Source organism: Calonectris borealis, chromosome W (genome assembly GCF_964195595.1).
Source record: "Calonectris borealis chromosome W, bCalBor7.hap1.2, whole genome shotgun sequence".
NCBI lineage: Eukaryota > Metazoa > Chordata > Aves > Procellariiformes > Procellariidae > Calonectris > Calonectris borealis.
In genome coordinates, this window is record NC_134351.1 from 31,420,330 (window position 1) to 31,447,470 (window position 27,141).

Here is a 27,141-nt window from a genome sequence, read left to right on the forward strand (position 1 = left end):
TCATTGGAGAGTGGCAAGGGCGGGTGGAGAGGAGGGGCGGTGGGAGGAGGGCGGCACGTTTCCCCGCCTGGAATCGGGGGGTGGGTGGAGCTGGCCACTCCTCCCCCTTCATGCCCAGCGGTTGCTCTTCTGCTTTCGCCTCACACTGCTGCTCCGCTTTAGCTCCGGCAACTTCCGGCTGCTGTGGCACAGATGATATTGTCGGGCAAGATGGCGAACATAGACTGTCGGGCGTTTTTAAGTCCTGCTCAACTCTATCGCGCAATTCGGCAACAGTCTTACAGGTGGACCCCGTCATACCCTTCACAGCAGGCAGCCCAAAAAATTGCGCGAAAGGTCCCACCTTGGATTCCATGCTCTTAGACTGTTCCAGCATGGGGTCCAGAGCCAGCATCTGAACAGCCGCACACGCCACCTCCCGTTCAGCTTTCATAGCTTTTAAAGTGTCTAGTATGTCTCCCCACAAGTCTGACACAGACTTAATGTCCTTCTCAAATTTTTTATCACCTCCAGTAAGCTTCTGCCACATTAGTTCTCCCAGCTCCCGCCATTCAGGCACAGAAAACAACGTGAGTGTCTTTAAAATGTCCCAAACGTTGTCCTAACTTAATTAGCTTGATAAGCTGTTTCACCGTTGTCTCGATCCCTCTCTTAGAGAGTAGTCCTGCGAGCAACGCAGCTGCTGCCTCATTCTCCATAATAGCAGCGCACCCTCTGGGAGGCAGTTGGCCACTCTGCACCGATATCTATTCTATCTGTTTGAGCAATAGAGCAATAGTACAACTCCCAGTCGCTGGTTTCCCACTCCCCTTCTCTCGCTGCGCTTACCGCAGTCTCGAAGAATTGTAGTCTCTGCTACCAGACCTCTGGGTTACGAGCCCAGCATGTTTCCGCATCCTCTGCTACCAGATGTTGGAGTGACCATGGGTCGGAGTGGGAGCGCGTTCCCGGAGTAATGAGGAGTCCCAATGTGGGTATGGTCATTCTCCTTTATTTCAAGATATTGTGCTACTTTTATAAGCTAGCCACACTAACACGCGCACCTACGAATCCTCTATTGGTTTACAGTCAGCAAGCACACGAATCTTAACATACACAGATTGGTCAAAAGCAGGTGTCCACGTGAACGCTTCCTGCTCCTGCATTCCGTTACATAATCTACTGATAGTTACATTCCTCAGCCTGTTTTTCCTACTCTATTATCACTTCAGAGACTCTAAAACTACAATTGCTCTTTAGCAGCCTTATACTATTACTAACAAATCCTCAGTGCTTGGAATGTTCATAGGATGACCGTTATTTAATAAAAATCCCTCCACACTGGGGTGCATCAAACACAGCATAACCAGCCGGTCAAAAGAGGTGATTATCCCTCTGTATTTAGTGTTGGTGCGGCCTCACCTTGAGTACTGTGTGCAGTTCTGGCCCCACAATTTAAGAAGGATGTGAAGGTCCTGGAATGCGTCCAAAGGAGGGCAACAAGGCTGGTGAAAGGGCTGGAAGGCATGTCCTATGAGGAGCGGCTAAGGACTCTGGGTTTGTCTAGTTTGGAGAGAAGGAGTCTGAGGGGTGACCTCATTGCTCTCTACAGCTTCCTGAGGAGGGGAAGTGAAGAGGGAGGTGCTGATCTCTTCTCCCTGGTATCCAGTGACAGGACACGTGGGAATGGCTCAAAGCTGTGTCAGGGGAGGTTCAGACTTGATACTGGGAAGCATTTCTTTACCGAGAGGGTGGTCAAACACTGGAACAGGCTTCCTAGAGAGGTGATCAATGCCCCATGCCTGTCAGTGTTTAAGAGGCATTTGGACAATGCCCTTAATAACATGCTTTAACTTTTGGTCAGCCCTGAAGTGGTCAGGCAGTTGGACTAGATGATTGTTGTAGGTCCCTTCCAACTGAAAAAATAGTCTAGTCTAGTCTATTCTATACTGCCTTTTTGTGCTATCTCTGGACTTTAGTGTAAGCACCTATTAGGGAAATAGTCTTTCACATGCTTCTGTTATACAGATAGGAATATGTACAACTTATTGATGCAATCTCGAGGGTAAGAACACTGTTTAGAGTATAGTCTTCAAGTGTAAAACCAGTTTCCTGAGGTATAAAAACTGCGTTTGCTTGATATTTTTAATATCTGTAATTATCTTGGCTAGTTTTTAAAAGCATTACTTTATTTTAGATGCTTTTTATAATGAATGGGAGGAAAAGCAGTTTGAGACAGCTCTGGTATGCTACTGCCATTTTACCTGGACATCATCTTAGTGTGGTGGAAAATTATTAATATTTAAGATTTGAGAGGTCTGGCTAAGAAGTTTATCCTAACAAAAGGAAAATTCCGTTTGTCTAAAAGCTAGCAGTCTGTGATTGTTTCCAACCCCCACTTCTGAGCTAAGATAACACTGGATGTGCCACTCCTAGAGGCTCCACCAAGAGCCATCTCTCCATAGTGTCAATTGTGGCAGTTAACAAGCTACTTAAGGAGTCCATCCCTCCCAGGCATGGGTACTTGGCCTTATTAACATATAAATGTTTGTCTGGAGTCCATTCTTCCCAAGAATGCACACCTGGCTTTGTTAACATTAGAATGATTTTCCTCACCTCTTTCCTTTCTTTGAAACAGTATATAAGTGAGGTCTCTGCAACCGCTTGTTAGAGAAAATGGGAGCAGAGGGGGAAATGCTCCCCAAATGTTCTCTCACTATGATCATAGTTAATAAAGCTTCTCTCTGACCTGTCTTAAATTGTACTTGCATTATTACGCACTTGGAGTCCCGATATTCTCTGACATTAGTTTTCCTGTGACTGAAAGGGGATCAGACGGGGAGATTTGGTGTATTATATGTTATTTAGCAGGTGCTAAATCAAGCTTTGTTACATGTGCTTGAACTGTGTAAGCACTTTGTTTCTGATGCTTTATCATTGGACTTGTCTTGATTTCAAAATCCTCACTAATGATTGCAAGGCTTATTGGTGTACTGTTTTAGTAGTAATGAAAATGCTTTCCAGAGTGAGAAATAAAGTAGTACTGTTGACATCTTAAACACTCCCCCTGCCCTGCCTTTGAAGTTTAGATACAGTTCCAAACATCTGGATGCTATTGAACTTGGACCATGCAAGTAGTTTGTAGAGTTTTTGTGTTTTTTTCATTTACATTGGAAAAGCTATATTGCTGAGGTAATTTGCCTGAATAAAGATAGATTCAGGCAGGCAGATTCATTGGGTAATTTTGGTTTTGGCCTTACTCTGTAAGGATAAAACTAAAAGATGTTAAACATAAGGATTCCATGTTGTTCCATCTCCCTATTTCTAGCTGCTGTAGGGGTGGTGAGCAATTGCATTGTGCATCACTCATTTTGTATATTCTATCAATCATTATTATTATTATTATTTTCCCTTTTCTGTTCTATTAAACTGTCTTTATCTCAACCCACGAGTTTTACTCACTCTTACCCTTTCCGATTCTCTCCCCATCTCTCCTCGGGGAGGTGGGGGGGGAGTGAGCGAGCAGCTGCATGGTATTTGGCTGCCTGCCAGGTTAAACCATGACAAGGGGAGAGACATATTCACTGTTCAGTGAACTCCTGTTACAATTTCAGAGGATGTGAAGTGCTGCACAGTTTAAGCTGAGATGTGTTTTAAAGGAGTTTGCATTTCCTTGAGACATGAATGTATTCAGACAATACAAAATACAAATGTGTATTATGGCCAGTAGGCTTGTAATCAGTACTAGGATGATTTTGTCAAAATCATAGAATGATTGGGATTGGAAGGGACATTTAAAGATCATCTAGTTCCAACCCCCCTACCGTGGGCAGGGACATCTTTCACTAGATCAGGTTGCTCAGAGCCCCGCCTAACCTGACCTTGAACAATTCCAGTAATGGGACATCCACAACTTCTCTGGGCAACCTGTTCCAGTGTCTCACCACCCTCATCATAAAGAATTTCTTCCTTATATCTAGTCTAAATCTACCCTCTTTCAGTTAAAAATCCGTTGCCCCTTGTCCTGTCGCAACAGGCCCTGCTAAAAAGTTTGTCCCCATCTTTCTTAGAAGCCCCCTTTAAGTACTGAAAGGCCACAGTAAGGTCTCCCCGAAGCCTTCTCTTCTCCAGGCTGAATAACCACAACTCTCTCAGCCTTTCTTCATAGGAGAGGTGTTCCAGCCCTCTGATCATTTTCGTGGCCCTCCTCTGGACCCGCTCCAACAGGTCCACGTCTTTCTTGTGCTGGCATCTTCATGTACCTTGTTATCATCTCTTCTTGTAAGTAGGCTATATTCACATGATTCATCTAAATGCCATAACTTTGTATTAAACTGGGCACTACCTTAAGCTACCAACACAAGAAACTGAGCAGTACTCAGTATGCGTAGTTGGCTTTTGTTTAGAGCTGGGTACATGAACAAGCAAGTTCTTGAAATAATTCAGGAACTGTCAAGCTAATTTTCACCTGACAGCAAAAAAGGGTTGTCTCCTCTCAAACTCTTAGTTCAGTGTTGTTGTAAATATTTGTTAGCTTGGTACATGTCATTTCATGCATGGAGATTGTGTATGGATAGCTGAGAAATTTTGGACGTAAGTAAATTTGAGAGAAAAGACATCTGGCTGTAGCGCTTGAGTCTATCAAAAATAAGAGGTGCCTAAGGTGAGCAGTTACTGAACAGGGCAAACACTCATTCTCAGTAGTGTGCTGTCGTGGTTTAACCCAGCAGGCAGCTAAACACCACACAGCCGCTCACTTACTCCCCTCCCCCAGTGGGATGGGGGAGAGAATCGGAAGAGTAAAAATGAGAACACTTATGGGTTGAGATAAGAACAGTTTAATAATTGAAATAAAACAATAATAATAAGAAGAAGAAGAAGTAGTAATGAAAAGGAAGATAACAAAAAGAGAGAGAAATAAAACCCAAGAAAGACAAGTGATGCAAATGAAAAACAATTGCTCACCACCAACCGACTGATGCCCAGCCTGTCCCCGAGCAGCAGCCCCTCGGCCAGTTTTCCCCTAGTTTATATACTGAGCATGATGTCATATGGTATGGAATATCCCTTTGGACAGTTTGGGTCAGCTGTCCTGGCTGTGCCCCCTCCCAGCTTCTTGTGTATCATCTCCAGCCTTCTCAGTCGGTAGAGCATGAGAAGCTGAAAAGGCCTTGACTCTGTGTAAGCACTTCTCAGCAATAACGAAAACATCCCTGTATTATCAACACTGTTTTCAGCACAAATCCAAAACATAGCCCCATACTAGCTACTACAAACAAAATTAACTCTATCCCAGCCAAAACCAGCACACGTGCATAGCTTCTCCTTTGTGGTTTTTGCAGCTTCTGTAATAGATCTTCCTTCTGTGTACCTGTAGAGTTCCTTTTGTTTTGGAAGGCTAAATGCGTTGCACTGTATAATAAGATTCAGAGTCTCTGAGCAGAGGACAGAAAACAAGGTCTGTGCTGAACCACCCTGTCACTTACAGAGGCAATCAGCTCTGGTGCAGGCACATCCTGCCGCGGAGCGGCGGATCGTGGCATACAGGGGGTTTCCTGAGCCGGGGAAACCCCAGGGGAGCGCAGAGACCCGCCGGGAGTTGGCAGCTCTCATGAGGGCGGCTGACGATGCGTGGGTGGGGCCAGGAGTAACAGCAGCCACCCCCCACTCCCACAAAAAGCAGCCCCAGGGAGCGCTAGCGACCAGGAGCACTGCGAACAGAACAGGCAAACAGGGCGTGGTGCGGCAGTTCACGCAGGAGGGCGTGCAGGGAGGGCGCCTCTTCGAAGGAGGGGCATTCCACTGGCCGAGTGGGAGACTTGGCGTACACATAACCCAGCAACCAGGCACCGTTCTGTGACCATCTGCACAGGTCAAGGGCACTCATCCTACCTGACCCTCAAGGCAGAATGCCGGGCACTCATCTGAGAGCAAAGGCCGCGTCTCCGGCTGGGGGGTCTGCGCCGTCTACCCCAGCAGTGGCTGATGCCTCCACCCAGACGGAGCTGCTGAAGGGAGAGGCTGCAGTGCAGACCTCAGACTGCAGGAAGTGCCTAGACCTCTCTCCTGGGGCAGGGACAGGCAGCAGACGTGCCTGCAAAAGGTGTGCCCAGGTGGAGGACCTCCTGCAGCGGGTGGCTGAGCTGCAGGAGGCAGTGAGAAGGCTGTGTAACATCAGGGAGGCAGAGAAGGAGTTAGATAGCTGGTTCCAAGCGCAGTCTGCAGTGGACCCACAGCCCATGGCCAAACAGCCAAAAACTCCCCCACCGGCACACGCAGAAGGGAGGGGGGCCAATAATGCAGAAGAATGGATGGTTGCAACAGCAAGGATCAGCAGGAGGAAGAGACTTCCCCCGAAGCCTGAGGTGCCCTTGCAGAACCGCTTTACTGCTCTGCAGACTGAAGAGGAAAGACCCACCACATCAGGAGAGGTGCTGGAGCTGAGTAAGGCAGCCCGATCTGCTCCCCGTATAACAACCAGCGCAACTAAGAAAAGGCAACGGGTGATAGTAGTAGGTGACTCCCTTCTGAGAGGTACGGAAGCACCCATTTGCCGACCTGACGCACTCTCTAGAGAGGTGTGCTGCTTACCGGGGGCTCGTATCAGGGATGCCACCGAGAGACTACCAAGCCTTGTACAGTCCACTGACTGTTATCCGCTGCTGTTGTTTCACGTGGGCACCAGTGATATATCCAGGAGCAGTCTGAGGACTATAAAGAAGGATTACAGAGCTCTGGGAGCGACGGTAAGGGACTCTGGAGCGCAGGTAGTTTTTTCATCAATCCTCCTGGTCAAAGGGAAGGGGTTTGAAAGGGCCAGTAGAATCTGGTGAATCAACAAATGGTTACGGGACTGGTGCCACAGCCAGGGGTTTGGCTACTTAGACCATGGGACTCGCTTTGAGAAACCTGGTCTACTGGGGGCTGACGGGGTCCATCTGTCAGAGAAGGGGAAGAGCGTCTTCGGTCATAGGCTTGCCAAGCTGGTGAAGAGGGCTTTAAACTAAAGTTGCCGGGGGAGGGGAACCTCAATCCATCCCACTCCTACCAGTTTGATGCCAGGGCCAGCAATAGATGCCCAGAGCCTGGAGAAGGATCACAGGACAGCAGGAGAGCGCCTGAAGAGCAGCACAAAGGAACTCCAGCCAGTAAGGCAGCTTCATCGGGGGCCCAACTTAAATGCATCTATGCAAATGCACGTAGCATGGGGAATAAACAAGAGGAGTTAGAGACATGCACACGCCTGCAGGGCTACGATCTTATTGGCATCACAGAGACATGGTAGGATGACTCCTATGATTGGAGTGTTGGGATGGAGGGATACAGGCTCTTTAGGAAGGACAGGCAGGGGAGACAAGGAGGGGGTGTCGCCCTCTATGTCAACGACCAGCTGGAGTGCATGGAGCTCCGCCTGGGGATGGATGAGGAGCTGACCGAGAGCTTATGGGTCAGGATTAAAGGGAGGGCAGGGACAGGTGACATTACAGTGGGGGTCTGCTACAGGCCACCCGACCAGGAAGACCGAGTGGATGAGGCCCTCTATAGACAGATAGGAGCAGCCTCATGTTCACAAGCCCTGTTCCTCATGGGGGACTTCAACCACCCCGATATCTGTTGGAGGGACAACACGGCAGGGCATAAGCAATCTGAGAGGTTCCTGGAATGCGTCAACGATAACTTCCTTCTCCAAGTGGTAGAGGAGCCAACGAGGAGAGGTGCTATGCTGGACCTTGTTCTCACCAACAAGGAGGGGCTGGTGGGGAATGTGAAGCTCAAGGGCAGCCTTGGCTGCAGTGACCATGAAATGGTGGAGTTCAAGATCCTTAGGGCACTGAGGAGGGCGCACAGCAAGCTCACTACCCTGGACTTTAGGAGAGCAGATTTGGCCTCTTCAGGGATCTGCTTGGTAGAGTGCCATGGGATAAAGCCTTGGAGGGAAGAGGGGCCCAAGAAAGCTGGTTAATAATCAAGGATCACCTCCTCCAAGCTCAGGAGCGATGCATCCCAACAAAGAGGAAGTCAGGCAAAAATGCCAGGAGGCCTGCATGGATGAACAAGGAGCTCCTGGACACACTCAAACACAAAAAGGAAGCCTACAGAGAGTGGAAGCAAGGACAGGTAGCCTGGGAGGAATACAGAGAAATTGTCCAAGCAGCCAGGGATCAGGTTAGGAAAGCTAAAGCCCTGATAGAATTAAATCTGGCCAGGGACATCAAGGGCAACAAGAAAAGCTTCTACAGGTATGTCGGGGATAAAAGGAAGACTAGGGAAAATGTGGGCCCTCTCCGGAACGAAATGGGAGACCTGGTTACCCAGGATATGGAGAAGGCAGAGGTTCTCAATGACTTTTTTGCCTCAGTCTTCACCGGCAAGTGCTCGAGCCTCACCGCCCAAGCCACAGAAGGCAAAGGCAGGGACTGGGAGAATGAAGAGCCGCCCACTGTAGGAGAAGATCAGGTTCGAGACCATCTAAGGAACCTGAAGGTGCACAAGTCCATGGGACCCGATGAGATCCATCTGCGGGTCCTGAGGGAACTGGCGGATGAAGTTGCTAGGCCACTATCCATCGTATTTGAGAAGTCGTGGCAGTCCGGTGAAGTTCCCGCTGACTGGAAAAGGGGAAACATAACCCCCATTTTTAAAAAGGGAAAAAAGGAAGACCCAGGGAACTACAGGCCTGTCAGCCTCACCTCTGTGCCTGGGAAGATCATGGAACAGATCCTCCTGGAAGCTATGCTAAGGCACATGGAGGACAGGGAAGTGATTCGAGACAGCCAGCATGGCTTCACCAAGGGCAAGTCCTGCCTGACCAACCTAGTGGCCTTCTAGATGGAGTGACTGCATCAGTGGACATGGGAAGGGCTACAGATGTCGTCTCTCTGGACCTCTGTAAGGCCTTTGACACGGTGCCCCACAACATCCTTCTCTCTAAACTGGAGAGATATGGATTTGATGGGTGGACTGTCCAATGGGCGAGGAATTGGTTGGATGGTCGCATCCAGAGGGTAGTGGTCAACGGCTCAATGTCCAGATGGAGATTGGTGACAAGTGCCTGCAGGGGTCCGTATTGGGACCGGTACTGTTTAATATCTTCATCAATGACATAGTGGGATCGAGTGCACCCTCAGCAAGTTTGCAAACGACACCAAGCTGAGTGGTGCGGTCGACACGCCTGAGGGACGGGACGCCATCCAGAGGGACCTGGACAAGCTCGAGAAGTGGGCCTGTGTGAACCTCGTGAGGTTCAACAAGGCCAAGTGCAGGGTCCTGCACCTGGGTCGGGGCAACCCCTGGTATCAATACAGGCTGGGGGATGAAGGGATTGAGAGCAGCCCTGCCGAGAAGGACTTGGGGGTACGGGTGGATGAAAAGCCGGACATGAGCGGACAATGTGCGCTCGCAGCCCAGAAGACCAACCGTATCCTGGGCTGCATCAAAAGAAGCGTGGCCAGCAGGTCAAGGGAGGTGATTCTGCCCCTCTACTCTGCTCTGGTGAGACCCCACCTGGAGTACTGCGTCCAGCTCTGGAACCCTCAGCACAAGAAAGACATGGACCTGTTGGAGCGGGTCCAGAGGAGGGCCAGGAAAACGATCAGGGGGATGGAAGACCTCTCCTATGAAGAAAGGCTGAGAGAGTTGGGGTTATTCAGCCTGGAGAAGAGAAGGCTCCGGGGAGACCTTACTGTGGCCTTTCAGTACTTAAAGGGGGCTTCTAAGAAAGATGGGGACAGACTTTTTAGCAGGGCCTGTTGCGACAGGACAAGGGGGAATGGTTTTAAACTAAAACAGGGTAGATTCAGACTAGATATAAGGAAGAAATTTTTTACCATGAGGGTGGTGAGACACTGGAACAGGTTGCCCAGAGAGGTGGTAGATGCCCCATCCTTGGGAACATTCAAGGTCAGGTTAGGCGGGGCTCTGAGCAACCTGATCTAGTTGAAGATGTCCCTGCCCATGGTAGGGGGGTTGGACTAGATGACCTTTGAAGGTCCCTTCCAATCCAAACCATTCTATGATTCTATGAATATGTGGGTGTTTTTTCTATAGCATTTTAACTACTTGTGCTGATTTAGTTAAATCTTACTTTGTCTCATCAACCAGTAATGGAAAACATGAAATCTGTGTGTTCATGTTCTTTTACTTTGTGAGAACGGATTTCTTTTTTTTAAGAAGCATGTTTTTAAACTTTTTTCCTCATTTAACTAAGGGGTTGCTAATGATATAATGAGAATGCTTGTTTAGTGGTTGCAGTCAAGTCCCAAAATCTTTTGGGTTTCTGTTCAGACTGTGTGTGATATCTTTTATTTTAATTTCTAGCTGATAGTTCTTATAAACATGTTCAAAGGCAAGTTCTATTTACTTGGTCTTTTAATAGTCAAAAATTGCAAATACCGTCTTTACTGTATCTATTCCCATGGAGGGCCTCATTTTCGAAAACTTAAAATTCCAGCTTTTGTTAAAACTGGAGATGCATCTTTCCATGGATTCAGTACAAGCTTGAGTGTTGGAAACAAGATGTATGTAGTCTTATTTTAATTCTGCCATTTCTGTCACTTGATATATGTCCTCTTTATTTCTCCATCTGAAAATCCAAAGATTAAAATATTTATGACAACTTTTAAGGTTAATTGCACTTTCAGTGCATAACTCTTGTGTGACACTACTGCTATTATGAAAATTAATTTTCAAAATACATGTGCCAAAGCTATGCTTGGAACATGCACATAATGTTAAAGAATTTGTTTGGATCTGTAGAGAAACCTCAATTAAGTATTTCTCTGTAGGTGTGAATTTAAACATCCATAGATGAAATTCTGAACATGTTTCTACAGATACATGAGGGTTTTTTTTATTGATAACATACATGTGTCCAACACACTCTGACTGGGTTCTTTTAGATATTCCATATGTAGAGGGTTTAATGTTTAATATCAGCTTTAGGTTTTTTTAAGTTATTTGACATTACATGGGACTTTGATTTAGCAGAATGATACAGCAATTTACTTAAATCACAGTACAAGTACAAGTTACATTTGGCAGAGTATAGCAGTTGCAATATACAGTCGAATCACAATACAGATGTGATTCTCATTACTGGTCTCCATCACGATGCTGGGCATCCCCAGTCATTGGGAAGGAATATGTGGGTTGAAACTGGCTCAAGCCTGTTGCTCTCTTCAAAGTTCTTTCTGTTAGTTGTATAGTTTTTATACTGTATATGCTATACTGAGTCTTTTTACTCGGTTTTGGCTCTATACTAAGTTTTTATACTCAGTTTAGCTGAGCCACATATACATCCACCCATTCTGGCCTCACTAACTCAGGAAGATATGTATTTGATTATTATTATCATTATTATTATCATCATCATCATCTCAAGGGCACTTACACAGCCATTTGATTCCCTCAACTGTTGTAGCCATTTATCTAGAACAAAGACTACCTCCCATCTCCTTTGTGTTGAGATAAGTTCAGCTTTTTGTAATAGTTGTCATCAGTCACTCCCTACTTCTTCACTTAGCTTTGTGAGTACATAGTCCTTGCCTGTCTCCTCAGAGCCTCCTTCCATTGTAGGAGCTCATTGATCAATCACAATATTAAGTGTTTAATTTTTTTTACTTGAAAAAGAGAACTTTTCTGTAAGATACCTTTTTGACATTGTGTATAAACACACTTTATTGTTCAAGAATTCCATCATTTATATTGTAGGTCATGCAGGAGTCTCTGCGAGCATGATGAAGAAAAGAACTTCCCACAAGTAAGTTGCTAATATCTTTCCTAAAGTATAGTTCTCAATAACTGGAAGTACCGTTCTAGAAATGTATCTGTATTGTTTCAGTCATTTTGCTCATGAAAATCATGTGGAGTAGTATTCAGACAGTGTATGTGTGTAGAGTCAGACTTTAATTCTTTTGAGAAGACAGTGGGAAAGAATGCACCATTGGTAGAGTTCTAAACATCATTTTGAATGTTACTCTGAGAGAAATTATCCTGTCAATACAATTCTGTAATTTACTCTATAATTCAGAGACAAGAGGTTGCAAACCAGAAATTGGGCACATGTACTCTAGGATTCATTACAGCTTTAGTTTTTGAAAAGGATTTTTCACTTTTTTTTTTAATAAAGAACATACTGAAGTACTTCTATAAGGTGGCTGCTATTTGTGTGAAGGATACTTGCTTATCCTATACATTCATGGCATGTATTATTCTCTCTACTACATTTTGAAATAGTAGCAGCTAAATGCTGCTATGAGTAAATGTGAGAAGATAGAGGTCATAGCTTAGACATGATTGACCTTAGTGTCTAACAGCTAGATGTTGCATCTGACTGCATGTCTGGTGGGTGAACTCTAAAATAAGCTGGGGAAAGGTGAAATTTTTTAAAATGCTACTAGTTATATTTTGAGTATGAAGTTCTATAGTGGTGATATACAACATGCATCAATCCAAAGCAATTTGTCTGTCAGAAATATCTTCTGTGATTAACATTTGAATTAGTATTAACTGTTTCCCAGACACAACACCTGATGTAAAACTACTCTAATTCCTTCCACCAACTCTTCACTATTCAGTCTTGTCTATCTCCTTACAAGGCAAAGATAAACATTTATTTGTCTAGAGAAAGGTAGAGTTAAAATTTAATTTCTCTTGTTCTTTTTCAACCGCTCAGAGAAAGGAGTGTATGATGGGAAGACTATCAGAGGTGGGTTGCCTTTTGTACTTGAGGGTGGCTAGATTTGTCTTTATTGTTGTGTTGATATACACTTACTTAAATACCTAAATAGGTTGTATATTTTTTAGCATAAAGGCTTTTATGGGGCGTATTAAGTCATGATCCTAAGTCACATGATTTTGAGGCATTTAACTTAAGCGCCCAACTGAGTTTTATGTTAATTTAGCCTAGTTTAATTGTTTAAGAATTGTTTGATAAAGGTTTTATTTTGTACCAGACCAAGATGACTTTGTGTGCTGCTCACTGACTTCTCTGAGAATGACAGAGACTAGTATAGAGTTGTTTTTATTTGATATTCATTGCGTACGTTTTTGAAATGAACAGTAAGTAGTGCTGTAGACATGTTTATAGTAAACAAGTGGGATATGAATCACTATTTAAAAATGTATGCTGATACTACTATGAGCTGTTACAGCAGACCATGAATTAGTAATGCATACTTTGTAATTGATTTAGTTATGATGACTTTTACATTCCTCATTTAAAGAAAAAGAGGAACAAGTCTACTGGCACTTGAAAGCCGTAGGGGAGATTCTAAACTAGGTTCAGAAGTTCATGGGGGAGGGAAGAGCCAACAGGATGGAACAGGGCATGGTCCAGTAACTGAGGAACTGATAAAATGAGCTGTGTGGATTAGCCTTCTGAACTCTTAACTAAAACGGTAGTTAACCATTGACCCTTTTGGAAGGGTGTCCCATGGTTATAGTTCAGCTGCAAAAGGGCAGTTCTTCTGAGTGTTCTGTCAGTGTCAATGGGTAGTGATGGTCTCTGTGAATATGAAGCTGACCCTATTTGTGTCAGATCAGTCAGTAGTCTCTTGGTTCTCATCCTTTCCACCCTTGGTGCATAAGGAAAGAGTACACAAAACAGCATAAGTATAAAATCTTCCTTATGCTCTCCAGGTTTCTCATAGTTGGCAGTTCAAGGACTTTGAGGTGGAGGTTGTATCTGCAGTTTAACTACCACTGTACTTATCCCTTGTGAATTTCTGATCACACTTTAAACTAACTTCTTGTGGTGGGTTATACTTGGCTATGGGCCAAACTCCCACCCACCCGCTCACTCCCCCTCCTCAGTGGGGGAGAAAATAGGATGAGAAAGCTCATGGGTCAAGATAAAGACAGGGAGATTGCTTACCAGTTACTGTCACAGGCAAAACAGGCTTGACTTGGGGAAAATTAATTTATTGCCAATTAAAATAGATTCAGGTGGTAAGAAACAGGAAGACAAACATTAAAACACCTTTCCTCCCCACTTTCCCATGCTCAACTTCACTCCTTCACTCCAGACTCCTCTACCACCCACTACCCCCAGGGTGGTGCAGGGGAAATCGGGGAAGGGAGTTTACAGTCCATACATAACGGTTGCTCTCTGCCGCTCCTTCCCTCTTGTACTTGCTTTCCCCCTGCTCTGGCATGGTTTCTCTACAGGCCACAGTTCCTGTCAGGAAAATCTGCTCCAACATGGGCTCTTCCAGGGGAGACAGTCCTGTCAGGAAAACTGCTCTGGCATGGGTTCTCCGTGGGTTCTCCATGGGCCACAGTTCCTTCGGGAAATATATAACTGCTCCAGCATGGGTCCTACACAGGCTGCAGTGTGGATATCTGCTCTAGCACCATGGAATACCTCCTTTTCTGAACTTGGTGTTCCCTCTGCTATTTCTCACACTTTTTTTTTCCCCATTTTTTTTTTCCCCTCCTCTGCCTGTCCAGTGTTTTTTTGCCCTTTCTTAAATATATTTTCACAGAGGCGCCATCAACTTTGCTGATTGGCTCAACTTTGGCCTGCAGTGGGGCCATTGCCGAGCCAGCTGGAACCAGCTGTGTCTAGCACAGGGCAGCCCCTGACTTCTTCTCATTGAGGCCACCCCTGCAGGTGTTGTCATGTGTGTGTGTATGTGTGTCTGCTACCAAAACCTTGCCACGTATACCCAATACACTTGTAATCCTAAGAAAATTAATTTCACAACTGAATGATGGCTTTTGAAGGAGTACAGAAAGTACTTTAAAACTTCTGTCTCTAGTAATGTGCCTCATAGTCTGAATATTGAGGAAAAATAGTTTATAACAATTCTCTGATCATACAATCCCCTATTAGTGACAGTCTGTAGTAAGATCAAAATTCTAATTTGGGCCCTATTTTTAATAACTTTTCTACATGGCACCATGAAATATAGAAATTGTACTGACCATTGCTACTCTGCTTCATTTGTACTATTTTCTAAATTTCTTTGAACTTTCCATGATCTGGTTCTGCTAATAAAACTTTTTCATGTAACAAGATTTTACTTATCAGCTTAATGCCTTCAAGATAAATACTCAGTCGCTGAGGCGAGCAGCTCCAGTGCCGGCACGATCCGCAGCGGAGCTCTCAACCGCAGTGTACAGGGGGGTTTCCTGAACCGGGGGAAACTTGGGGAGCCGAGAGAGCCACCAGGAGCCCGCAGCTCGCGCAAGAGTGGCTGACGAGACCTGGGCGGGGCCAGGAGCAAAGGCAGATTTAAACGCAGTGTAACCGACACTAGCACTCAGTCGCCGAGGCGAGCAGCTCCAGTGCTGGCACGATCCGCAGCAGAGCGCTCTAGCGTGGTGTACAGGGGGGTTTCCTGAACCGGAGAAACCTCAGGGGGAGCCGCGAGAGCTGCCAGGAGCCCGCAGCTGCCAGGAGCCCGCAGCCACCAGGAGCCCACAGCTCGCGTGACAGCAGCTGACAAGACCTGAGTGGGGCCAGGACCAACAGCAGCCAAGCCCCCCCCACACATATAAAAGAAGCCCCTAGGGAGCACTAGCGACCGGGCCAAGCAAACAGGACGTGGCGCATCAGCAAGGGTGTGGCACGGCAGTTTGTGCGGCAGTTTGCGCAGAAGGGCGTGCAGGAAGGGCGCTATAGCTCTGGAACTGAACAATAACGAGGACGATGGTTCATCTAGCTTGGAGGTGTCGCCAAGGTTAAGTCGGCCTACAACCTGCATCAAAACTGCTTCCATAAAGAAAAAAAGATGAGTTATTGTCATAGGACACTCTCTCCTGAGTGGAACAGAAGGCCCAATATGCAGACGGGACCCACTTCTTAGGGAAGTCTGCTGCCTCCCTGGGGCCCGGGTTAAAGATGTTACAAGAAAATTTCCTACCCTGGTACGGCCCTCAGATTATTATCCATTATTGATTTTTCAGGTAGGTAGCGATGAAGTTGCAATAAGAAGTCCAAGGGCAATCAAGAGAGACTTCAGGGCCTTGGGATGACTGGTTAAGGGATCAGGAGCACAAGTAGTGTTCTCCTCTATCCTTCCAGTTGCAGGGAATGATGAGGGAAGAAACAGGCAGACCCAGCAGATCAATACCTGGCTCCGAGCCTGGCGTCACCGGCAAAATTTTGGGGGTTTTGATCATGGGTTGGTCTACATGACACCAGGCCTGCTGGCGACAGATGGGGTACACCTGTCTCAAAGGGGGAAAAGGATCTTTGCGCAGGAGTTAGCAGGGCTCATTGAAAGAGCTTTAAACTAGATTTGAAGGGGGAAAGGGAGAAAACCAGGCTTGCTAGAGATAAGCCTGGGTGCTGCACGCCAATGTTTGAGGTAGCAAGGTCCTTCGGTCTGCCATCTCAGTGGGGATAGGGGATGGAGATCCACGTGGCAGCAAAGACGCAAGGGTTGTTGATGTATTAGAAACCACGGAAGCGCCTGAGAACAGTCACATAGGAATTGGGGCTTCTCCTCCAAAAAAGGTGGCGGCATCAATGGCCCAACTGAAGTGCATCTACAGCAATGCACGCAGCATGGGCAACAAACAGGAGGAGTTGGAAGCCATTGTGCAGCTGGAAAACTATGATACAGTTGCAATCACAGAAACATGGTGGGATGACTCGCACAACTGGAGTGCTGCAATGGATGGCTATAGACTCTTCAGAAGGGATAGGCAAGGAAGGAGAGGCAGTGGGGTAGCCCTGTATGTTAGGGAGTGTTTTGACCATCTAGAGCTTGATGATGGTGATGAAAGGGTCGAGTGTTTATGGGTAAGAGTCAGGGGAAAGGCCAACAAGGCAGATATCATGGTGGGAGTCTGTTACAGACCACCCAACCAGGATGAAGAGGCAGGCGAAATATTCTAGAAGCAGCTGGGAGAAGTCTCACGTTCGCTAGCCCTTGTTTTCATGGGGGACTTCAACTTGCCAGATGTCTGCTGGAAATACAATACAGCAGAGAGGAAACAGTCTAGGAGGTTCCTGGAGTGTGTGGAAGGTAACTTCCTGACACAGTTGGTGAGTGAGCCAACTAGGGAAGGTGCCCCACTGGACCTGTTGTTTGCGAACAGAGAAGGACTTGTGGGTGATGTGATGGTTGGATGCTGTCTTGGACACAGCAATCATAGAGTTTTCAATTCTCATAGAAGTAAGGAATGTGGTTAGCAGAACTGCTAGCTTGGACTTCCGGAGGGCAGACTTTGGCCTGTTTAGGGGCCTGGCTGTCAGAGTCCCTTGGGAGGCAGTCCTGAAGGGCAAAGACGTCCAGGAAGGCTGGACATTCTTCAAGCAGGAAATCTTAAAGGCGCAGGAGCAGACCGTCCCTATGTGCCGAAGGACAAGCCGGCGGGGAAGAAGACCGGCCTGGCTGAACAGAGAGCTTTGGCTAGAACTCAGGAAAAAAAAAAAGAGAGTTTATGACCTTTGGAAGAAGGGGCAGGCAACCCAGGAGGACTACAAAGATGTCGTGAGGTTATGCAGGGAGGAAATTAGAAGGGCCAAAGCCCAACTAGAACTTAATCTGGCTGCTGCCGTAAAAGGCAATAAAAAATGTTTCTATAAATACATTAACAACAGAAGGAGGGCTAAGGAGAATCTCCATCCTTTATTTGATGCGGGGGGAAACACAGTGACAAAGGATGAGGAAAAGGCTGAGGTACTTAATGCCTTCTTTGCCTCAGTCTTTAATAGTAAGACCAGTTGTTCTCGGGGTACCCAGCTCCCTGGGCTGGAAGACAGGGACGGGGAGCAGAATGAAGCCCCCATAATCCAAGGGGAAATGGTTAGTGACCTGCTACACCACTTAGACACACACAAGTCTATGGGGCCGGATGGGATCCACTCAAGGGTACTGAGGGAGCTGGCGGAAGTGCTCACCAAGCCACTTTCAACCATTTATCAGCAGTCCTGGCTAACCGGGGAGGTCCCAGTTGACTGGAGGTTAGCAAATGGGACGCTGTCCCGATCCAGTGTCGGGGGAGGTTTCGATATGATCCCAAGAGCGAGATTAAGACACAAACGAGGTCAAATGCCACATATCCTAAACAACTTTTATTATCAAAAGTAAAAATTAGTAGCGATAGGATAGATCCGAACAAAGACAGAAATCAAGCAAGCATTCGGGATAGAGTTGCAAGAATAGTCACCACCATGGATCCGCGACGTCTTGGGAGTCCAAGTCTTTCGGTGCTTCGGCGGTGGGCGGTCGCGGCGGGGTCGGCGGTGGTCGATCGCTCCAGGGTTGGCGGTGGGTGATCCCCTCGGGCTAGTCTTGTCAGTCCCTTTTATTCCTGTTCAAGGGCTGCAGTTTCCATGGCAACGGCACGTTGCTACATTCCTGTGCAACTTGGAGTCTTGCACATAGCGCAGCCCCTGCAAACCGGAGGCCTCCGTGGCCTTGCAGCTGCTCTTCTTAGATAAGCAATCTTTGAGACAAATGTTCTACAGTTCAGTCTCTCACAGATGCCCATCTACAGGAAAGGCCGGAAGGAGGATCTGGGGAACTACAGGCCTGTCAGTCTGACCTCGGTGCCGGGGAAGGTTATGGAGCAGCTCATCTTGAGTGCCATCACACTGCACGTACGGGACAACCAGGTGATCAGGCCCAATCAGCATGGGTTTATGAAAGGCAGGTCCTGCTTGACTAACCTGATCTCCTTCTATGACCAGGTGACCCGCTTAGTGGATGAGGGAAAGGCGGTGGATGTTGTTTACCTGGACTTTAGTAAAGCCTTTGACACCGTTTCCCACAGCATTCTCCTGGAGAAACTGGCTACTCATGGCTTGGACAGGCGTATTCTTCGCTGGGTGAAAAACTGGCTGGATGGCCAGGCCCAAAGAGTTGGGGTGAATGGAGTTAAATCCAGTTGGCGGCCGGTCACAAGCGGTGTTCCCCAGGGCTCAGTTTTGGGGCCGGTCTTGTTCAATATCTTTATCAATGATCTGGATGAGGGGATTGAGTGCACCCTCAGTAAGTTTGCAGACGACACCGAGTTGGGTGGGAGTGTTGATCTGCTCGAGGGTAGGAAGGCTCTGCAGAGGGACCTGGACAGGCTGGATCGGTGGGCTGAGGCCAGATTCAACAAGGCCAAGTGCCGGGTCCTGCACTTGGGTCACAACAACCCCAGGCAACGCTACAGGCTTGGGGAAGAGTGGCTGGAAAGCTGCCTGGCGGAAAAGGACCTGGGGGTGCTGGTTGACAGCCGGCTGAATATGAGCCGGCAGTGTGCCCAGGTGGCCAAGGTGGCCAACAGCATCCTGGCTTGTATCAGAAATAGTGTGGCCAGCAGGACTAGGGAAGTGATGGTCCCTTTGTACTCGGCACTGGTGAGACTGCACCTCAAATACTGTGTTCAGTTTTGGGCCCCTCACTACAAGAAAGACATGGAGGTGCTGGAGCGTGTCCAAAGAAGAGCAACAAAGCTGGTGAAGGACCTAGAGAACAAGTCTTATGAGGAGTGGCTGAGGGAACTGGGATTGTTTAGTCTGAAGAAAAGGAGGCTCAGGGGAGACCTTATCGCTCTCTACAATTACCTGAAAGGAGGTTGTAGCAAGGTGGGTGTTGGTCTCTTCTGCCAAGTAACTAGTGATAGGACGAGAGGAAAGGACCTCAAGTTGCGCCAGGAGAGGTTTAGATTGGATATTAGGAAAAATTTCTTTACTGAAAGAGTGGTCAGGCCTTGGAACAGGCTGCCCAGGGAAGTGGTTGAGTCACCATCCCTGGAGGTGTTTAAAAGATTGTAGACATGGTGCTTAGGGACATGGTTTAGTGGTGTAGTTGACAGTGTTAGGTTTACAGTTGGACTCGATGATCTTAAGGGTCTTTTCCATCCTAAACGATTCTATGATTCTATGATCTTTAAAGGCTGACCATTCTATGATTCTATTATTTGTAGTCAGTTAGAAACCTATGTTTTCTTTCTTATTAGATGTTCAGATGAAAGCAAAAATAGTTTTTCTTTGGCAATTTATTAGTTTGAAAATCATATTTCTTGCTATATGAACCACTACAAATGAGAATGAGTGGCTGTCCAGTAGTACAGCCTTCAGACAAAGAAAAACTTGAACTGCAAGCATACCTAGCTGCTGCTTGATTTGTAACTGCATTTATAATGCTTTTTGCTCACTCCAAGGCATTTTAAAAGGTAGTTACTAATTTTAATTTAATTATGTAGTCTTTTTCCATCATATTTTATAAAATGACTGAAGCTTTTCACTTAATTGTGCAAATTTAAATGTTATGATAATGCTTTATAGGCAGAAACTAAAATTGACTGTGTGGTTAAACATGAACAGTATTATTTTACCTTTTTCAACTTTAACTTCAGTAGCAGTTGGTTTTATTCTGTGAGGATGCCTTAAAATAGAATTAAGATTCATTAAAGCTAAAATTAATTGCATGCAGAACAAACTGCAGAACAAACTCATTTTCATTGTGCCGAAGAACCAGATCTCTCATCTGATTTCTTCATAATAAAATATTACTGAGACTATTATAATTAAAAAAAAAAGTAAGACTTGAGCAAGATCTAGTATTTGAACATGTGTTCGTGTTTCTGTGGAAAATTAGAACCAACTTTGCAGGGGAGTGCCTCTTAACTGGAAGAGGTTAGCATTTCTATAATACTCTTAACTGACAACACAGATTATGAATGCAGACTGACCTCCTTGATAAGGTTAAATCATCACAAAAGTTAAATTTGACAAAAGATACTGTGGAACTCTGCTAAGATTTTCATGGAGAATGAAAGTCTGGAGGTGGGACAAACTGCTGAAGGAATTGTACATCTTGTTTTTAATAGAGTTATGATTACATCTTCAGCATTACTAATTTTATATACTGGTTTTATTATTCTTTAAGACTAATTATGAGACTTTACTTATATGATTGCTATTTGTGTCTTTTGTATTTCTGTCATACATGGGCTGCTCTGTGAGCTTTCATTGTTCCTGGAGACATTTCTTTTTGGTCACTGTCACTAATCTAAGGTTGGATGTTGTTTTCTGCAACTGATTTTTCTTTTTTCAGATGTTGTTTTTAAGCATGCTAGTGATGTGTATATTTTATTGCCATTTAAATGAAGTGTACTATAACTGGTAACTAATCCAGAAATTTATTTTGGAATTAGCTAACATTAGTGAGAATTTTAATCAGGCAACCCTCTAAATATAATTTTAGGAATGAATATGAATATTGTAGCATGCTAAAATAAAGATAATATACATTTATCACCAGTGTACTGTTGTAATGTTCATATTTTTCTTCACTTGTATTCACAACTGTCAGTTACTGAGGGTTTTTTTAACTGAATAGAATAAAACTTGTGTAACACTGTTTTAGTGGGTTGAAACTGTCAAATAGCTTACATGACTGTTTATCATAGCAACTGATATTCACCGGAAGGAATCTTTCCGTGCAAGTTGGATTAAAAAACTGAGGAAGGGTAAAAAGTATATTCAATCTATTATCTGCTTTAAAGAGTATCCCTTCTATTGCTGTGACCTTTGCATATCATTTTTCCTGTGTTGTACTAAAAAGGAATGTTACAAGAATGTTGTCGCTACCGTGTGTCTTTAAAAACATTTGAAGTCAAAGATACCTGTAAGTGCAGAGGGAAGCGAAATTTCCTTCAGGTGACAACACAGGTTAGGGAAATGTCCTAGTTTCGGCAGGGATAGGGTTAAATTTCTTCCTAGTGCTGTGTTTTGGATTTAGTATGAGGAGAATGTTGATAACACACTGATGTTTTCAGTTGTTGCTAAGTGCCCTCCTAGTCCAAGGACAGCTCCCGTGCCTACTGACTGAGCTAGGTACACAAGATGGGAGGGAACATAATCAGGACAGCCAGCCCAGATGGCTAATGGGGTATTCCATACCATGTGACGTCATGCTCAGTATATGAAGGGTAGGCGTGATCCAGGAAGTACCGATCGCTACTTGGTTATCGGTCAGCGCGGGTGGTGAGCAATTGCATTGTGCATCACTCATTTTGTATATTCTATCATTATTTATTATCATTATTCTCCCTTTTCTGTTCTATTAAACTGTCTTTATCTCAACCCACGAGTTTTTCTCACTCTTACCCTTCTGATTCTCTCCCCGTCCCACTGGGGGGGCGGGGGGAGTGAGTGAGCGGCTGCGTGGTATTTGGCTGCCTGCCAGGTTAAACCACGACAGTCCTTTTTTGGCGCCCAACGTGGGGCTCGAAGGGTTGAGATAACGATAGATCTGACCAAAGTGTGTTAAGGCAAAATTGTTATAAGCATCCATTATATTGATTGGTCACAATGTTGATGTATTGGCTGTCAAAGTTGTGGGGCTGGCTCTCAATGTTGGGTCATGTAATACCTTGCTTGCAGTATGTGTTCCCTTTTGTGCTGTTTATCATCAGTCGGAACTGGGCCAAGATTATCATTTTGTTGCTGTTTTATGAAGTGATAAAATCATTGGTCGTAAGTCTAATCTGGTATCTGTACTCGGCACTGCCGTCATTTCTGTACCTCGGGAACCACCTCTTAGAAATTATTGGTAATTGCACGTGTTCCTCCTCGGAGAATGAATTTAAGGGGGAGACGGGATGGGACACTCTCTCCCACTTGTTCATCTTCCCTTCCATATCGTCAGAAACTCCTTTTTCTTCTATCCTCTTCACAAAGATGTCCACAATATTCCCTGAGAATTTTGAATATCCTTGGGATGCTCAAACAAGCATGTTCATATTGCTATGTCTCCTGAATGTGGTTCAGGCCTTGTTTAGGGTTAAACAACTATTCAGGAATACTGTCCAGAGATCAACCCTCAGGAACAAGAAAAGAGGGAGGGCAAGCAGCAGTGCCTCATCGGGGCGGGCGGAGCGGCGAGTCTCGGGGGCGGCTACAGACACGGTGGCTACTCAAAACCCCACGACAGGCACTGCGGCTACTCCAACCCCCACGACAACCCCTGTGGCTACTCAAACCCCGGCAACAGTCACCGTAGCTTCTCCAACCCCTGCGACAGGCACTGCAGCCACTCAAGCTCCGGCAACAGGCACTACCATTACTCCAACCCCCATGACAAGCACTGCAGCTACCCAAACCCCAGCAACAGGCACTACAGCTGAACCAGAGGACCAACCCTTGCTGGTATCCGTTGCCCCTGTACAGAAGAGGAAATCTTGGAAGCGGAGATCAGGTCGTTTAGAAAGGGATGATGAAAGAGCAGGGCAATCACGAGGAGAGGAGGAGGAAGAGGAAGAACTCATAAACGAGACGGAAACCACCCGATCCCTATCCCTGAGTGAGCTGCGAGATATGCGGAAAGATTTCAGCCGTCGTCCAGGCGAGCATATTGTTACCTGGCTGCTCCGATGCTGGGATAATGGGGCCAGTAGCCTGGAATTAGAGGGGAAGGAGGCCAAACAGCTGGGATCCCTTGCTAGGGAAGCGGGTATTGACAAAGCAATCGGAAAAGGGACACAGGTCCTCAGCCTCTGGAGGCGACTGCTGTCAGGCGTAAAGGAAAGGTATCCCTTCAAGGAAGATGTTATATATCGCCTAGGCAAATGGACCACTATGGAGAGAGGTATCCAGTACCTGAGAGAACTAGGCGTGCTGGAGGTGGTTTATAGTGACCTGGACGACACCCGAACACCCAAAGATCCAGATGACGTCCAGTGCACGCGACCCATGTGGCGGAAGTTGGTACGGAGCGCACCAGCATCGTATGCCAGTTCGTTGGCAGTACTGTGCTGGAAAGAGGAAGAAGCACCAACGGTGGATGAGGTGGTTAACAGACTTCGGGATTTCGAAGAAACTATCTCCTCCTCCCTTGTCTCGGCTGTAGAGAAACTATCCCGAGAGGTCCAGCAACTCAAAGACGATAGGTCCTATTCTCCACCTGTACGGACCAGTATCTCAGCCATTAGGAGTCAGCGGTTTTCTCCTCAAGAGAGAGGATATCGAAAGTACACACCACGGGGCACCCTGTGGTTTTACCTGCGTGACCACAGAGAGGACATGAGGCAGTGGGATGGAAAACCTACCTTGACCCTAGAGGCACGTGTACGTGAGTTGCAAGGAAAAACAATCACACAAGGGGGTTCTCCCAGGAAAAATGCTGCTCCAATTGTCAGGAAAACCCTGTCTCACGACGGTCCAGTTTCCAGTGAACAGTTCCCTAGACAGAGTAGAAGGGCTGATCTTACTTTGGACTGTAATGAAGGAATTCTTGACTCACGTTTGCAAGAAGTGAGAAGCGGATACTATGACCAGAACTAGAGGGGCCCTGCCTCCGGCCAGGTGGAGGAAAGGGACAACCGGGTTTACTGGACTGTGTGGATTCGATGGCCTGGCACATCAAAGCCACAGGAGTATAAGGCTCTCGTAGACACTGGTGCACAGTGCACCCTAATGCCATCAAGCTATAAAGGGGCAGAACCCATTTGTATTTCTGGAGTGACAGGGGGATCCCAAGAGTTAACTGTGTTGGAGGCCGAAGTGAGCCTAACCGGGAACGAGTGGCAGAAGCACCCCATTGTGACTGGCCCAGAGGCTCCGTGCATCCTTGGCATAGACTACCTCAGAAGAGGGTATTTTAAGGACCCAAAAGGGTATCGGTGGGCTTTTGGTATAGCTGCCCTGGAGACGGAGGAAATTAAACAGCTGTCCACCTTGCCCGGTCTCTCAGAGGACCCTTCTGTTGTGGGGTTGTTGAGGGTTGAAGAACAACAAGTACCAATCGCTACCACAACAGTGCATCGGCGACAATACCGCACCAACCGAGATTCCCTGATCCCTATCCATGAGCTGATTCGTCGACTGGAGAGCCAAGGAGTGATCAGCAAGACTCGCTCACCCTTCAACAGTCCCATATGGCCAGTGCGAAAGTCTAATGGAGAGTGGAGACTAACAGTAGACTACCGTGGCCTGAACGAAGTCACGCCGCCACTGAGTGCTGCCGTGCCGGACATGCTAGAACTTCAATACGAACTGGAGTCAAAGGCAGCCAAGTGGTACGCCACCATTGACATTGCTAATGCCTTCTTCTCCATCCCTTTGGCAGCAGAGTGCAGGCCACAGTTTGCTTTCACTTGGAGGGGCGTCCAGTACACCTGGAACCGACTGCCCCAGGGGTGGAAACACACCCCTACCATTTGCCATGGACTAATTCACACCGCACTGGAACAGGGTGAGGCTCCAGAACACCTGCAATACATTGATGACATCATCGTGTGGGGCAACACAGCAGAAGAAGTTTTTGAGAAAGGGGAGAGAATAATTCAAATCCTTCTGAAAGCCGGTTTTGCCATAAAACAAAGTAAGGTCAAGGGACCTGCACAGGAGATCCAGTTTTTAGGAATAAAATGGCAAGACGGACGTCGTCAGATCCCAACAGATGTGATCAACAAAATAACAGCCATGTCCCCACCAACTAGCAAAAGGGAAACACAAGCTTTCTTAGGCGTTGTGGGCTTTTGGAGAATGCATATTCCAGATTACAGCCTGATTGTAAGCCCTCTCTATCAAGTGACCAGGAAGAAGAACGACTTCAGATGGGGCCCTGAGCAACAACAAGCCTTTGAACAAATTAAACAGGAGATAGTTCAGGCAGTAGCCCTTGGGCCAGTCCGGGCAGGACAAGATGTGAAGAATGTGCTCTACACCGCAGCCGGGGAGAATGGCCCTACCTGGAGCCTCTGGCAGAAAGCACCAGGGGAGACTCGAGGTCGACCCTTAGGGTTCTGGAGTCGGGGATACAGAGGATCCGAGGCCCGCTACACTCCAACTGAGAAGGAGATATTGGCAGCATATGAAGGGGTTCGAGCTGCTTCGGAAGTGGTTGGTACTGAAGCACAGCTCCTCCTGGCACCCCGACTGCCGGTGCTGGGCTGGATGTTCAAAGGGAGCGTCCCCTCTACACATCATGCAACCGATGCTACGTGGAGTAAGTGGGTCGCACTGATCACACAACGGGCCCGAATAGGAAACCCCAGTCGCCCAGGAATCTTGGAGGTGATCACGAACTGGCCAGAAGGCAAAGATTTTGGAATATCCCCAGAGGAGGAGGTGACACGTGCTGAAGAGGCCCCACTGTATAATAAACTACCAGAAAGCGAGAAGCAATATGCCCTGTTCACTGATGGGTCCTGTCGCCTTGTGGGAAAACATCGGAGGTGGAAAGCTGCTGTATGGAGTCCTATACGCCAAGTTGCAGAAACTGCTGAAGGAGAAGGTGAATCGAGCCAGTTTGCAGAGGTAAAAGCCATCCAGCTGGCCTTGGACATTGCTGAACGAGAAAAATGGCCAGTGCTTTATCTCTATACTGACTCATGGATGGTGGCAAATGCCCTGTGGGGGTGGTTGCAGCAGTGGAAGCAGAACAACTGGCAGCGCAGAGGTAAACCCATCTGGGCTGCTGCGTTGTGGCAAGATATTGCTGCCCGGGTAGAGAACCTGACTGTAAAAGTACGTCACGTAGATGCTCACGTACCCAAGAGTCGGGCCACTGAAGATCACCAAAACAACCAGCAGGTGGACCAGGCTGCTAAGATTGAAGTGGCCCAGGTGGATTTGGACTGGCAACATAAGGGTGAATTATTTATAGCTCGGTGGGCCCATGATGCCTCAGGCCACCAAGGGAGAGATGCAACATATAGATGGGCTTGTGATCGAGGGGTGGACTTAACCATGGACGCTATTGCACAGGTTATCCATGAATGTGAAACGTGCGCTGCAATCAAACAAGCCAAGCGAGTAAAGCCTCTTTGGTATGGGGGACGATGGTTGAAATACAAATATGGGGAGGCCTGGCAGATTGATTATATCACACTGCCACGAACCCGGCACGGCAAACGCTATGTGCTCACCATGGTGGAAGCAACCACCGGCTGGCTAGAAACATACCCTGTGCCCCATGCCACTGCCCGGAACACCATCCTGGGCCTTGAAAAGCAAGTCCTATGGCGACATGGCACCCCAGAAAGAATTGAGTCAGACAACGGGACTCATTTCCGAAACACTCTCATAGACACCTGGGCCAAAGAGCATGGCATTGAGTGGGTCTATCACATCCCCTACCACGCACCAGCCTCCGGGAAAATCGAACGATACAACGGGCTGCTAAAGACAACACTGAGTGCAATGGGTGGTGGGACATTCAAGCATTGGGATACACATTTAGCAAAAGCCACCTGGTTAGTCAACAC

The 27,141-nt window shown here is 46.8% G+C and overlaps 1 protein-coding gene across 5 annotated transcripts in view; it reads left to right on the plus strand.

Annotated features, from left to right (window-relative positions):
* The window catches only part of LOC142075100 (spindlin-Z-like), a 127,308-nt gene that overhangs the window by 91,374 nt on the left and 8,793 nt on the right, over positions 1–27,141 (plus strand). For all 5 annotated transcript variants that reach the window (XM_075136122.1, XM_075136119.1, XM_075136123.1 and 2 more), the window contains one exon: positions 11,689–11,737. In XM_075136122.1, the coding sequence (XP_074992223.1) occupies positions 11,689–11,737 (49 nt within the window). The remainder of the gene's footprint in view (positions 1–11,688; positions 11,738–27,141) is intronic.